The following is a 15,001-nucleotide window of genomic DNA, read 5'->3' as shown; positions in this document are numbered from 1 at the left end:
GCTGCAGCTGTGAGTGGCTTAGGGTCATGAGCAGGGACACCTAAGAAAAAAATTTAGTATATCTTAAAACAAAACGCAGGGAAAGACACTCATCTCCATTCTGATGCGATGCCTCGAAAATGCTGATGTTTAGAGAGAGGAAGCGGGTGTAGGAACACAGGGCTGAACGTGAAGAGGGAGCTGCAGCAGCACAACCCTCCTGCTACATGTCTCAGGCCACGCTTGGCACTGAGTAATGCTGACCAGGCCAGGGGAATCTTACCTGTGACTAGGCCCCAGCCAAGAACAATGAATGGATTTACCCTCTTCTCTCTCCTTAGGCAGTCTTTTCAGCTTTTTTCTCTCCCACCAGTTTCAGTCTTGCAGTCCTCCAGTTGCGGAAGATGCTACTCCAACGAGACCAGCAAAGCTCATTCTGTATCATGGGACAGCCAAGGTCAACTTCCTGACCTTGACTGGTGTCACAGAGATGCCTTGGCTTCCATCGGAAGAATGGTTCCCTAATTGCTGGCCTAGCTTGTTGTCGCTCATCAAAACTCCTGTCATGTTGCTTCACTAATGTACAAGTCTCATCCAGTACATCCCGTTTCTTGGCCAAGGAAGTTATATATAACTTTTTCCCCTGACAAACCTCCCTCCCCACTATTAACCTTTGTGTGCTACCCTGAGCAACTTGACATTCATAGAAATGTCATTATAGCAACGTTATAGCACTTGAAGAAGCTGCCTATGAATGAATCAGCTGGCTGTGGAAATGTGTGTTTCAGCATACTCATATCTGCTGGTCTAGTTTTGACTTTACAAAATCTCTATTCCAGGGTTATATATCCTAAGAGGCACAGTATAGGTTAGGGCCCAGCTTCTCTGTGGAACCTGTTTGTGTGAACTTTGCCTTGCCAGAACTGTCATTAACATATACGTAATGAAGTGGAAAGATAATGGAATATTGATATAAATCAGCTAGGCTCCTTCTGTTGCCACATACCTCTTCCTATGTGCACTTCAAGCTTAGGCTGGCTGGATGATTTATGAAGCCTGTTTCTCAGCTGGTAAATAAAGTCCTATGGATTTGGGAACAGCTATCTGGTGCTTCAGAAGAGTGCCAATAATTACTGCTTGGGTTTCACCCAGAATCATACTCTAGGATTTTGGTGAAGCAACCCCACTTTTTTGGATAAACTGGGCTAAATTACAGGTTCTCCCTTGCTTAAGAAGAGCAATGAGAAAGACCTAGGTAAGATCCCAACTGTGGGAACCCAGGTTGCCAACTCCCTGTTACAAAGCACACATATCACAATGTCCCTTCCTGACAGGACATGTGGGACACATCAGTCCCCTCCAAACACTGCCATTCCAAAGTCTTTGCCTTTAGTATCAGTGAAAAGTTAGTTAAAAGTCACGCATGATGGATAAGTATAAAAATGAATGCATATGCATATGCATGTATGTAGGCATAAAGGATACTACTGTGTACTGACAGATGGACATTTTATGTAGGTCATTTATTTTAGATAAGAAAATCACAATTTCTTTGTGAAATACTTGTAGTGTACTCAGTATGCCACTTCTGGGCTGCTGTATGCTCATGCAGGTGTTTCTCTCTGTTCAAATAATGATTTGTAACATTACTATTGCTAGTGTTTAGGCTCCAGAACTGTTTTCTTACAGAACAGGAACCTTGTCGTCATCACTGAACCATAAGGCCAGTGCCACGGTAAACACAGCCTGAAAGCCAGGCAATGCTACCCACTACAGGACAAGGCAAAATGATGAAATGACATGACCATGTCATTTGGATCAGTCCTTTCAGTTCCATCAAGACCACTTGTCAAAGGACTGTAATTCTAACATATACTGTCCTATTTTGTAAATAGTGATCGCAGACAGGGCTTCCCCTATTTCAAATTTTGGGGCATATTTTCTCCCTATTGGGATGGAAGCAGATTTACATTTAAATTCCAATTTTCTACATCATCTTCTCTTTGTGTTGTAAAAGGAAGATCTAGCAAAGGAGCCAGGGAAGTGGATCCTGCCCTCTCCACAACCTCTGTCAGCTAAAATGGCAGCTGCTGTGAAATACCATCAGCCCTTGGGCTAGTTTCTGATATTTCCCACAAGTTTTCAAAGTAGGAGTGTTGCAAATGAAAGACCTGATTCGTTGTTTTGCAGACTTCTATTTTCAGTCCATGTCTTTCCAGGCAGTTCACTTTTACCCTCTTGCAATAACAAAGTAGACTGACCATCTTGTTCTGGTGCGACACTTCAATCGTTGCCCATCACATAAATAGTGCATTTTAACACAACTGATCTTTCAAAAGATTAAGAAAGTTTAGGAAAAAACCTCTAGCTCAAACAGATGACAGTACCTCTGAGTAATGTGGTGAGAGATATTTCCCGTTGTGTTTTGCAATGTTGTGCATGATTTCTAATGCCTCCTCTCCCTTTTTGCGTGTCAGGAGCCAACGTGGAGATTCAGGAACGACCCTGTAAGAACACAGAAGCCATAAATAGGGGGGTTGCCCTTTAATGTCGTAAGTAAACCAACATCCTTTGCCTATTGCCTGTGTAAATACACAACACACTGATTTTTCAGTTTTTGGGATACAGAAACTCTTCAGTGGACTGCTTTTCCAGTCAGTCTCCTGTAAAATATCTGATCCTTGTGGGCAAGAAGGAAGAAAATAGACTATATCAATACTCTGCACAGCTGAAAAATAAGCAATCTAACTATTGTATTTGCACAATGGATGTCAAAAGTATGATAACCAACAAGCAAACAAGGTGCCTGGAGAAGAGCAAGGAACAATGAAAATTCAAGACTGAACACATGTAGTACCCAAGTACAGGCAGATCAGGAAACTTCCAGCTGAAGATACACATACACACACTCAAATGTATACATATTTTACAAACGGAACACAAAGCAATACTACTGACTGGTGTTTCGGTTTCTGCTGGCCTAGGGTTAAGATGATTCACAATTTAAAAGTTCACAATAGGCAGTGTTTAGGGAAACGATGTGCAGGAAGAGGGTATGGGGATCCGTTTCTTTGGATCCAACCCCCAGGATGGCTGCACCGATGGGCACTGGGACAGATGTCCCCCGCAGTACTGTGCTCTGCTTTCTCATTAGCTGTACTGCCCAACTCAGAGGACCTGTGGGGCAAGTTCAGGCTTGAACTGAGTACATAATTAGAGGTAAATGTGGGGCCCCATGGCTGATGGGAAAAGCAGACTTTGGTCAAGTTAACCAGATAAACAGGCAGCCACAGGCTAAGCAGGAACAGAACAAGGGTTCTGTGAAGGCCCAGCTGTGGCTCATGAGAGAGGCAAACCCTGGGCAGAAAAAAGGAAAGTAATGTATGTCTGCAATTCACTAAAAAGAATTAAAAATTCCAGAATCAATAATATGCAAATATCTTCTTCCTAACCTACAACATCTTGCACACTGGGGACTTGGGACCACAGCAGGGGTCTCAAGGTGCTCGCATAGCACTAGCAATAACAACAAGAGCAACATTACCAGTAGTAGAGCAGGAAGAGGAAGTTGGGCAGTGAAATGGCCAGCTGGATCCCCTGCCAAGTGGGAACCAAGTACGCAATTCCAGGGAGAATCATCACTCCCAGGGTGAAGAACATCTGAATCACGATCCCAAGGATTCGCTGGTCAGAACCAACGATCTCAGTCACTGAGCAGAGAGAAATCCACAATAAACAACACATAAACAAACCTAGCATGATGTCGTGGTTTAACCAGGCTGGCAACTAAGCACCACACAGCCGCTCGCTCACTCCCCCCTCCCTCAGTGGGATGGGGGAGAGAATCAGGAAGGAGAAGAAAGGTTAGGCTGAAATAAAGACAGTTTAATAAGAGAAAATAATAATAATAGTAATAATGAGAATGATAACAGAATATACAGAATATACAAAACGAATGATGCACAATGCAATTGCTCACCACCCACCAACTGATGCCCAGCCCGTCCTGAGCAGCGAGCAGTCCCTGAGCCGCGATCGCTCCCCGAGCAGCGATCACTCTCCCCGCAACCGACCGACCGACTAACCCCCCCCGAGCATGACGTTATATGGTATGGGATAGTTCTTTGGTCAGTTTGGGTTAGCTGTCCTAGATGTGCTCCCTCCCAGATTGTTATGCACCTGGCTGAGCAGGAGAAGCTCAAAAAGTCCTTGAGTAGTCTGAGCACACTTGGCAACAACTAAGAACATCAGTGTGTTATCAACGTTCTTCTAGTACTGAATCCAAAACACAGCACTATGCTAGCTTCTATAAAGAAAATTAACTCTATCTCAGCTGAAACCAGGACACATGAAAGAAAAATATTAGTGGTGGAACATAAGGAAGGATAGTACTGTATCAGCTCACAGGTCTGCCTAGCGCAGTGCCTTGCCTTCGACAGCGTAAGCACATTGCTGAGGCTGTCCAGGGCAAGCACGGGTGACACCTCCTCATCAATTCACCCACCATTTTTCAGCTAAAGGGGTTTCTGACTGCATGTTCACTAGTGAATTAAATAGGGCCAGAACAGGGGTTTGAGACTGCATAATGACCATGCTTAGTGGTAGACTGTTAGCACTCTTCCTGGCACAGTTTTTGCCAATTCCCCAGACTAGAGGATCCTCCAGGCAGAGGCTGCTCCCAGCAGTTAATATGGACAAGGCATCCATGGGGAAGAGAGTTTAGCCATATCATGCTGGTTGCTCCAAGGGCTAAGGTATGGTATGGTGCATAGCTTGTTTTATTTATTAGAAGAAACATAGCCTTTGGTTTTGGGGTTTTTTTTAATCCTTTGGTAGATTTTTTATTCTCTGAATGTGTCTAATTACTTCTGAAACCCATGTAAGCCCATATTTCAGGCCATGAGATCCATAGTTGAGATGAGCAATGCATAAAGAAGTGTCTCTTCTCTGTTTCAAAACCGTCACCACTACCTAGCCTTCAGAGTAAAGCAGAGGGTTTTACCGTGGTTTATAATACACAGAAAGCACTTTTTTTTTTTTTTTTTTAATTTTAGTAGAGAAGACACAGTTTTACAAGTAAGAGTGATCCGTGTCAGCTGGCAATGCAAGGAGATGTGACACCATTACTATTTTCATTGACTGTGCATCACGTCGGCACAGCTCAGGGGCAGCTCTGCTGCCTAAAGGCAGCTGCTCAGCCCTGGCCCGGGAAGAGCTGGGTTGTATGTAAAAGCATAGCCAGGTTCTTGGAGCAGCCTGTTGTGATTCTGAAGCTCAGATCAGTAGCTTGGGAGATGTATTAATGGCAACCATCCTCCTGGTGATCTGTATATGCTTTTTAAAAGACGTTAGGTTGGCAAACGCTCTGGGTGATCCTGGGACGTTAAGAGTAGATCCCTGAAGGGATTTAGATGGAATCACTCTCTCCAAGAATTAAGCACCTTGCTTAGGGCTGCAGTAATACACCGTCCCTCAGGATGCCGTATCCCTGAACCTTTCCCTAAAGTCAGGCAGTCCGCTCTGAGCATTGCAAAATGTTCCTTTCTGTTAAAACTTGGCCATTTTAAGGAAGCCATGAGTCTGCCATAAAACATTTTGCTGCTTAGAACACTTGTCAAAGTTTTAGGATAAGATCTCAGTTTAAAATTAGGCCATGTATTTGGAAGTGAGGGGGAAAACAGCTTCTGGCCCTTTCACTGGATCTTGGACCTGAGATGCTCAGCAGCATAACTTTGCCCAGAAAACTTAGGCGCTCCTGGGCTTTATTTGGATACTGAGAGAGCTAGACATGGGGTTGGAATAAGTGTATTTGCACCTACATTACCACGGTGTTCCTGAGTCTCATTGTAGACATTTACAGTTGCAATTCTGGTCTCCCTTGTCTAAATTCCACCAGGAAAAAAGTCACAGGCCTCACAGACTACAGTGATGTTATAAATTTTTGCACTATATAATAGTGTTATCACTGTTTTGGATTATCGTGGGAGATTACTGAATGGCTGATTTTCTTTTTAAGTAAATCTGACATCTCATCTCTAGTGGGATACTTTCCTTAATGTCATGCTATTTCACGCTCTAGAGAGTGAGTTTCCCTTTCTGAACCTGGCAGTCACTCAGGATGCCACAACAATACCCTTTTCTCATTAAAAGTAAGCTTGCTATGCGAGGAGCTTCATGGCTGGGCCAAGACTATAACCTATCAAGAAGTCTGGGTCCCTGCTGTTGTGGTGCTATTTATAAAAAAAGCTTCTCTTCCTTTTCCCTTTTCAGGAAATAATAATCCTAATATGGACTCTGATATCCAGCCTGGCACTAAGCAAAGCCTCCCAGCTCAAGAATGAAGAACAGCCACCCAAGTGTCTGTTCACCCAGTCAGGAAAAGCAGTTAACTCCTCTGAGCATCTGTGGAAGATGCTCAGACTGCCAAATTAACTATGTCCCTGTTTGTGTATCCTGTTTGATTTGAGGCTTGCTCTTCAGATTTTGATCATCTTAGTGATCTTCTGTGTAGTAGTAAAACCTTTATATGTCCACATTCCAGTCCTCCACCTCTTAATTATTTATGTTAATCCCTCCCCATTGGAATCCATAAATTAGATAGCCACAAAAAGTCCTCAGATAACATCAAGAGAAAGTGTTGCATTGCTACTGAATTGCCTATGGCCAGCTGCACACAGGCATATTCAGATACCACAGCAATGGGTACAAAAGGAGAGCCCGAAGGACACCTCACTCTTGTCAGCCTGCCCTAGTGCGTTACTTCTTCCTCCCTCTTCTCTGTGGGACCCTAGCTCCTAGAGCTACAAAAATGATCCGAGGGCTGGAGCACCTCTCTTATGAGGACAGGCTGAGGGAGTTGGGCTTGTTCAGCCTGGAGAAGAGAAGGCTGCGGGGAGACCTGATTGCGGCCTTTCAGTACCTAAAGGGGGCCTATAGGAAAGATGGGGAAAATCTTTTATTAGGGCCAGCTGTGACAGGACAAGGGGTAATGGTTTTAAACTGAAGCAGGGTAGGTTTAGACTGGATATAAGGAAGAAATTTTTTACAATGAAGTGATTCCACTGGAACGGGTTGCCCAGAGATGTGGTGGAGGCCCAATCCCTGGAAACATTCAAGACCAGGTTGGACGGGGCTCTGAGCAACCTGATCCAGTTAGCGGTGTCCTTGCTCACTGCAGGGGGGTTGGACTAGATGACCTTTAGGGATCCCGTCCAACCCAAAACATTCTATGATTCTATGAGGTCAAGAGGGCTTGTACACTGCTACTCATTTCCATCTCATATCAGTACTGAGTAACAGTTTGCACTCGGTGGCATTCTCAGAGGCCACCTCTGTACCAGCAAATTAGCAAATGCTGCCAGGTAAGGAAACGCTGTTTAGCTGCTAGAAGGGTCCCCAGCATGGTCTGGACACAGGCCAATGACTGCTTCCACAAAAATTCACTTCAGGCATGAGCCTAGACTACCGTTTGCATGCAGCCCCCTTATCTTGGAGGACAAATGCATTAACTAGGATGGACTTGGGTTATTCATTGTCTGCTGACCCCAGGACCAGTGCTTTGCTCCCAGGAAAAATTATTATCAAGAGCAGATGTAGCTGGACTCCTTGTATTCCAAAAATCGCTCACTTCTCCTAACCAGAAAAGAAAGAAGATAACAGCTCTTACCGATCACATAACATGTCATCCAGGTTCCCTTGCCAAACACACCTTGGAGAAAACGGAAAATCAAAAATACAGTCAAGTTTGGTGCGAATGCCACTATGATACCACATATCCCAGCCCCAAAACAGGAGAGCAGGTAGGTGAGGATTCTGCCGTATCTGTTAAAAAAAGAAAAGAAAATGAAAATCATGAAAAGCCACAAAGATTTTTTTTTCCTGGCATCTCATTTTAATGCTAGATCTGAAAGTGTCTTTTTGACACTGGCCTTGTTCCAAAGGGGGGCTGCCTGAAACTTTCTAATGTTGGCCCCTGGGATATGGGACTCTTTTCCCTGCGTTAGTTATCACTGTCTTTACGCCACCAATTTTAAAACTGGTGATGTCTCCACCAGTCCCTCTTTTATTTTAGAAAACAGTTTATCTTTTTGTAGCTAAACAATGGCCCATATGTTACAGTTCAGGTTTTTGATCCAGTTGAAATAAGGGCAACTTTTGTTGGGGATTTCTATTTTCACAAATTAGTCTCCTAATAATAATTACAGCCAGTTCTGTGAAAGTAAGTAATTTCTTCTTGAATTACTTTACGCAATTTTCCAGTGTTTTGTTTAGGTTTAAGACCGCTTGTTTTCAAAGTCTGCCTAACGTATTCATGAATCTCATTTTCCAGCAAAAACAACATCATTATTAATAGGTGTGCCCAAGGTTAGCCATGATTCCAAAAAAAAAAAACCCAAACAACAAAATGTCCCTGTAGTTTCATGGCAACTATGTCCTTGGAACACAACTAGAATCTCCATTTTGATCGCTTCTGCATTGTTATTGTTGCTGTTTTAAGAAGAAGAAGAAACTGTGAAATGTTGTTGCTTATCTTACCAAAAAGTATTTGTGAGAATATTTATTTATTCATTTTGTTCAAAACATTTCAGGAGAAGAATTTCTATGGGACAAAAATCAGGGTATTTTCAACCAGATCCATTCTTTTGAGTGCTGTCAAGGTGACAGGAATCCACTGGTCTGGCTGCAGCACACTCCCCAGTGCTATCAATGTGCAACGTTCATAGTTGTACTGTAGCTATGTTATGGGTGACATACAAGTATTCCTACACATATTATTTTATTTAAATAAATAGCTGTAATATCTGTACTCTTACACAGTCTTAAGGTGCTATTATCTTAACTGCCCTACCAGACACTGAGCAGTGACGTCCTAAGTTAGCCAGTGCCATGGCATCTTTTTCACCTTACTTTATCCCTTATTTCTATATTCCTTGGAAAGATCAGGTTTTCTTTAAAAGCATTTTTGTTTCCTAGTTCAAAATTTGTTATCTGAGATGACATTCCAGGTGATTCTGTAAGTATTCCTGCCTACAAAGATATCATACATTAAGTTATTATTACTATTATTACAGACACCAGAGAAAAATAAAACAGGCAGAAAGAATGTATTTTAGGGCCTGAAGAAATATTTCTGCCGGTGAAATCACCAGTGGTGCTCTCAGCCAGCACACAGGTTGACTACCATTAATTATCAGCACAAAGCACAAACTAGGGTCCCTCTTTCAAGAGCAAGGTAGAGCTTAGGGGAGCTCCCTGCTCCGGGGCAGGTCGGCTGCTCAAGCCTGAATATCACCCACATCTTCTCCTTTGTATTCATCCAGCTCTAAAAGAGTCGAGGACCAGCTGGAGGGAGCTATGACCTCAGTGGCAAGCATATCAGTCCAGCCTGTGAATGGAGAGAGTTAACCATAGAGTCCCTTCCTTCTTTCCTCAAGTAGCTGCATTCTTCATCAATGGTGCCTATTAAATGTCCTCCAGTAAACACCAGTCCAGAAAATTCCTCTGAATGTTTCCTTTTCATTTCTGTGTCCTTCTGCCCTTCCTGGGTCCAGATGTGCACAGAAAACATCAGAAAAGCTCTGTTCGTGACATTTTAATGTCCAAATAGGATCAGTAAGCACAATTGCGTGAAGTTTCCAGCCCAAAAGGAAGCCAAGAATACATTGGCTGTGTTTTCTTAACCCAGGCTGGGGATGTTTATCCAAAGTGAATTAAACGTCCAAAGTGTTGACGCATGCATATTGCAGATGACACTGCAAGTGATTTCACCTCCAAAAAAATCAAAGGACAGCAGCGCTTATACAGTACCTGTCTGCAGCGTAGCCCAGGATGAACGCGCCAACCAGAAACCCCAGGTTGAGGATAGCCTGCGAGAGATCCAGCATCCAGGCATTGCCGCACACAAAGTTATACTGCGGGAAGAAGGGAGAGGCAGGTGGGTCATTCACCATCCTCAAAGAAAAAAGTTATAGAAGCTGCATAGTGCCAGCCAGGAAGAGGAAGGAGAAAGGGGAAGGGGAAAGAGAAAAGGGAAGGGGAAGTTCAAATGTGTTTGTTCAACAGCAAGCGCCAGTGGGCCAGGGAGGCACAGCCATAGCAAGCACTCTTCAAGCTATCGTGAAGATAGAGGGAGAGCTCCTCCTTGCCAAAAGGATGCCGTGTTTCGTACATCAGTTGTCCAGATATGGAAAGGAAATTGCTCTTTTGCAAACCAAACACTATGCTGTTAAGTACGTTGCCAAGGCAAAGCCATGACTTTGTTTAGTGCAGAATAAGGGTGCGCGGCTACTGCCAGTGAAAACATCAGATCATAGAAATAGTTTGATTTTTTTCCTTAGTGCCTTCTAGATAAAAGCAAAAACATGTGGTCGCTGAGGAAACTGGAAACAGATCTCAGATCAATTTCAGACACACTGAATACGTATTTTCTTGGTGTAGCTTTCCCAGACTTATCTATTCCTTATACTGCAGTAGCTGTAAGTGCCTAACATGACGTTACATGGGTGTATATTGGAAAAATTCATTAACGGGGATGAGAATGGGGACGGGTGGGGTGGAGGGAAGAGGGAAATGAGTAAGAGGAAGGAAGACAAAGAGACTAGGAATTAAAACTAAAATGAAACAAAAAATAAACTAGTTATGCAGACAGCGTGTCATTGGAAATTACTGTAGAGGTTCTTTGAGAATAAAGAAATACCAACTGCTGTGTGCCAAGTTCTGCAGACCTTATGAGAGTTGGGAGATTTCACTCCATACCTGGGGTACCCTTAGGAACCACACAGCTTCAGGGCCGAGGGAAGCCACAGCCAGTGCAGCTGCCACCATTCACCCTAGGGAGACCCTTTTGCTTTCAGGCGTGAGCCATAAGAAATCTTTTTATCGCTGACAAGGTGCTGGTTGCTGAAGCACCCACAGCATGTCACATCTGTGCTCACCAGCACACATACCACAATACCAGTGCTCAAACAAGGTCCTCAGTGGGGTGGCTACAGGGTGGGTCAGAGAGAAGATTAACACCCTCTTCTGCCACTCACAATCCTCCAGACTCCAAAATGTAGTGCCACCAGCCTGATGTACCTCCTGTAGGGCCCAGCGAGCATTGCCTGGGCCTGGGACTTCAGAGATGCCTACGCAGGAGATACAGAGGGCACCCAGACTCAGATTTCACTGGGTCTGAATCTGGACTCAAAAATCTAAAGTAATACTCTTAAATATTTATTTATGTACCTAAATAAGAAACCATTTATTTTCATATTCTGAAGTCCACACAGGTGTCATTCACACTCCTTTTTATGGGCTGTTCTTCACTTCACGCGGTCTTGGTTCCAAATGTGCCATTAGCACTGCCACTGGCAGTAACTACAGCAGAATCGTTGTTGGTAGTTATGATGATTTTACTGGAAGTCCGGGCTTTGGGTTTGTTTGCGGCTTTTTGTTTTTCTTGAAGCTGCAGGCCTGTGAATGCTGTGACCGAGAACTGCAGTTTCCAGTTCTCACAACTGTGAAGAAAAACTTGGCTAGTAATCTCAGGATCCCCAACCTGATAGATATCCCACCCCCGCTGACTTTAAACAAAGTCATGATTGACCTCTCGCTTCTTGAAACTATGACAACGCTGGCAAATAGTGTCAAAAGATGCAGCTTTGGAAAGCAGATTTGCTTCATGAGAATGACCATTAAAAGAAGATTTTTAGAAGGCAATGCAATTGACTGTACTGATGGCAGAGGTTGGGGCTCTCAGAGGAGCATCTGCAGCCACCTATACAGGGCAATACAGCTTACCAGAGGGCTAAAAAACAGCTCCAAGAAAATATTGGCTTCAAAAGCGTACTGCTGAAGTGTAACAGAAAGGGAAACAATCACATGAAGAGATAGGCAGGGAGGGCAGGCAGGAAGAGTGGCTTCACACGAGCTCGAGGAAAGCTCTGACTTGGCCAGAGCTGGTCTCAGCTATATACCTCACGGGACACCGCACCTCTGGTGCAGGCCCCGCAGCCAGGGCCCATGCTGGGCACGCTGGCACTGCCGTCTGTGCGCCAGGGACCACCTGGACAGCCGCTGGACTTGTATATGCACGGAGAGGTGCATGCATTGCCTGGTCGGCAGGTCACTGGCAGGGCTCCCCTGGCCAGCTTGGCCTGAATTTCGGGTGCAGGTGATACATTCAGGTGCTGGATGTCGCTGCTCAGCTGAGCTTTTGCACCATGCAGCAACACTCTCCCGGCACCTCCCAGCACAGCACAGGTCTGTCACTCTCCTTGCCTGTCCTCACCGCATAGCTGCACTCTTCCCTGGGCGTTTTTGGTCAGACCCCTGCCAGCAGGAGAGACCCCGCGCTCGGCCGGGTGGGTGACAGCTCTAGTGAGGGCTCAGAACCCGGTACCACGGGCTATTTTAACAAAATGCTGTTATTTAATGTGCTTTCCTGCTCCCAGGGTGGTGGTGGGTGGGTGTGCCGGGCAGCGCTGGAGCCGTGCCCAGGCAAGCAGCCAGCCTGCACCGAGCTGACAGGAGGGACCCGTCCCAGTGCCTGCTGCAGGCACTGGCCTTCAGGGTTTATAGCTTTGATCCTTTTTTAAAAGGTATATTTAGTTTTTAAATAATTTGATCCCTCTTTACTGTAAACAGGTAATGAATAAGCTGTCACGAAAGAAGGCAAGAGAAAAAATGCGTGCCAGAAGGAGAGAGGGAAAAATAATTTTAACAGAGAGGACTCTTTCATCTGAACAGCAATTTCAGATGATTTAGGCGGCAGCTGAGACTAGCTTTTGGCTAACAATATAGTAAAATTTTTTAGATATTCTGGGAAATAGAAAAATACAGAAAACTTTTACAAAATCTTGAACTCTTTCTGAAGAGATTAGTGACAATACACTAACTGTAGTCTCCTAAGTTAGTCCTGCGCTTTGTTATTTTCTAAATATTTAAATAACTTCTGGTACAGAGAAGTATTCTCAGACTTCTTCTGTTTGCTTGACATAGCACCTAGCATTTAAGTCATCACCCTGCTAATGTCTTGCTTTTCATTTGCAAACATAACCTTTAGAGGGGAATGTAACCTTTAAAAGAGAATTGCACACCCTGCAGAGATCTCTTTTTGATTCAAACAGCCTGTCAGACCCACATCACCACTTTAGCTGTGACCTGGTTTGGTTGTGCCTGATAGTTATCCCCATCTGCACCACTTGGAGGAAAAACATCTGCATCTGTTTACCCAGGATTTCAGCCTGTCTCCAGTTAGCCAGTAGTCCTCCTATATAACACTACCCCAAAACATCTCCCATGTCCCTTGCTAGCAGCCTCTGCAAAAGGGAGTGGAGCTGTGCCTCCTCTCTTTTTCTGAACAGTCATACATGGGCTGAATGGTCCGTGCATGGGCTGATGTTTACGCTCCTACCGCACAGGCTGCTCCTGTGCCCGGGCAGATGCGGTCCACGTTGTGAGGAGTTCACTGACCAGGAGCACTTCCACGCAAATATCCAGTAGCATCAAGGAGCAGAAGAGCTATCCCTGTCAATAACCATCTTCCACTGTGAGTAATAGGAGATCCCATTCCCTGAAACTACATGTTCTTCTCATAACATACCAAAAAAATCCCAACATATGGTGAGAATCAAAAGCTTTAGGGCTCTCTACTTGTATAGACCACAGCTGCTTCATTTTCTTCCTAAATGTACCAGTCCGGCACTTCCAGGAAAGAAGAGCAAAAACTCACAGCAATTGAAAATAAACTGCAGAAGAGATGTGAGACCAGTGGCTCATTGCTGAGCATCACACAGCCCTCGGCAAGCTGGGACCTAGAACAGGTTTCCCTTCAGAAGCATCACCTCTATAGCTGCAACAGCACACCCCTGCTGCGGCAAAATTTGGGATGTATTCTGGAGAAACATTTGGGAGACACTGGAGTGAAAAGAGCTTACCGCCCTGTCCTCCCTGCGCATTTGTAGGCGTCTCCATCCACAGTGTCCTTGCAGTGCATGTCTATGCCATGAAGGAAACATTTCTGCTTTCACTTGAATAAGTTCACCCAGGACAACACAGCAGAAAGGGAATATCACCATGTCCTGTGTTCAGTTGCCTTTCCTCCATAGACTTGAAATTTAATTGTTAAAACATTTACTGGGGGGGGGCGGAAGATATGGAAAAGGAAAGGAAAGCCTTAGGGTTTTTTGCCCCTGATCTTAAGCCTATTTGTTGACCTGTATAGCGCTGGCTACACCTAGACTCATTGGAATCATCAAGCGGGTGAACTGGCCAGCTCCAGCTAAGGGTACATCCTCTTCCTCAGTGTTGCCACGCTGCATGCTAAGCCCCTCTCTGCCCAGGTGCATGCACCCAGCAAAACCCTGCAACTCGTCTCTGCATTCGGTGCCGTGCTCGCCTGCACGATTCCTATCTGCTGTATGACAAAAAGCATTGTGTGCCTGAACACAGCCTCCTTCCATTTAGGGAGCTGACTAAAAAAGGTTGCACTGCCCAAATTGATAAACAATCTGCACTCCTTTCCTCTTAGCCTTGGCAATGAGCTGTCATTCTGAGAAGTGAAGTGCTGCCAACAGAGACAGGAAACCAGCTTCTTCACAGAATCATAGAACGCTTTGGGTTGGAAGGGACCCCTAGAGGCCATCTAGCCCGACCTCCTGCAATGAGCAGGGACACCACTAACTGGATCAGGTTGCTCAGAGCCCTGTCCAACCTGACCTTGAAAGTTTCCAGGGATGGGGCCTCCACCACCTCTCTGGGCAACCCATTCCAGTGTTTAACCACCCTCATTGTAAAGAATTTTTTTCTTATATCCAGGAAGATATCTAAATCTACCCTGGTTTAGTTTAAAACCATTACCCCTTGTCCTGTCACAGCAGGCCTTGCTAAAAAGATTTTCCCCATCTTTCCTATAGGCCCCCTTTAAGTACTGAAAGGCCGCAATCAGGTCTCTCCGCAACCTTCTCTTCTCCAGGCTGAACAAGCCCAACTCCCTCAGCCTGTCCTCACAGGAGAGGTGCTCCAGCCCTCGGATCATTTT

The 15,001-nt window shown here is 44.8% G+C and overlaps 1 protein-coding gene across 1 annotated transcript in view; it reads right to left on the bottom strand.

The window, feature by feature from the left end:
- The window catches only part of SLC22A3 (solute carrier family 22 member 3), a 31,672-nt gene that overhangs the window by 9,367 nt on the left and 7,304 nt on the right, over nt 1-15,001 (bottom strand). The window contains exons 2-5 of the mRNA XM_009637187.1: nt 9,787-9,890; nt 7,646-7,800; nt 3,524-3,689; nt 2,367-2,484 (exon numbers count right to left, since the gene is read on the bottom strand). Of these exons, the coding sequence (XP_009635482.1) occupies nt 2,367-2,484; nt 3,524-3,689; nt 7,646-7,800; nt 9,787-9,890 (543 nt within the window). The remainder of the gene's footprint in view (nt 1-2,366; nt 2,485-3,523; nt 3,690-7,645; nt 7,801-9,786; nt 9,891-15,001) is intronic.

The sequence above is a fragment of the Egretta garzetta genome, unplaced genomic scaffold (genome assembly GCF_000687185.1).
Source record: "Egretta garzetta isolate BGI_Z169 unplaced genomic scaffold, ASM68718v1 scaffold744, whole genome shotgun sequence".
Taxonomy (NCBI): domain Eukaryota; kingdom Metazoa; phylum Chordata; class Aves; order Pelecaniformes; family Ardeidae; genus Egretta; species Egretta garzetta.
Note: the sequence above shows the minus strand (reverse complement) of the source record. Positions and strands in the feature narration are given on the sequence as shown.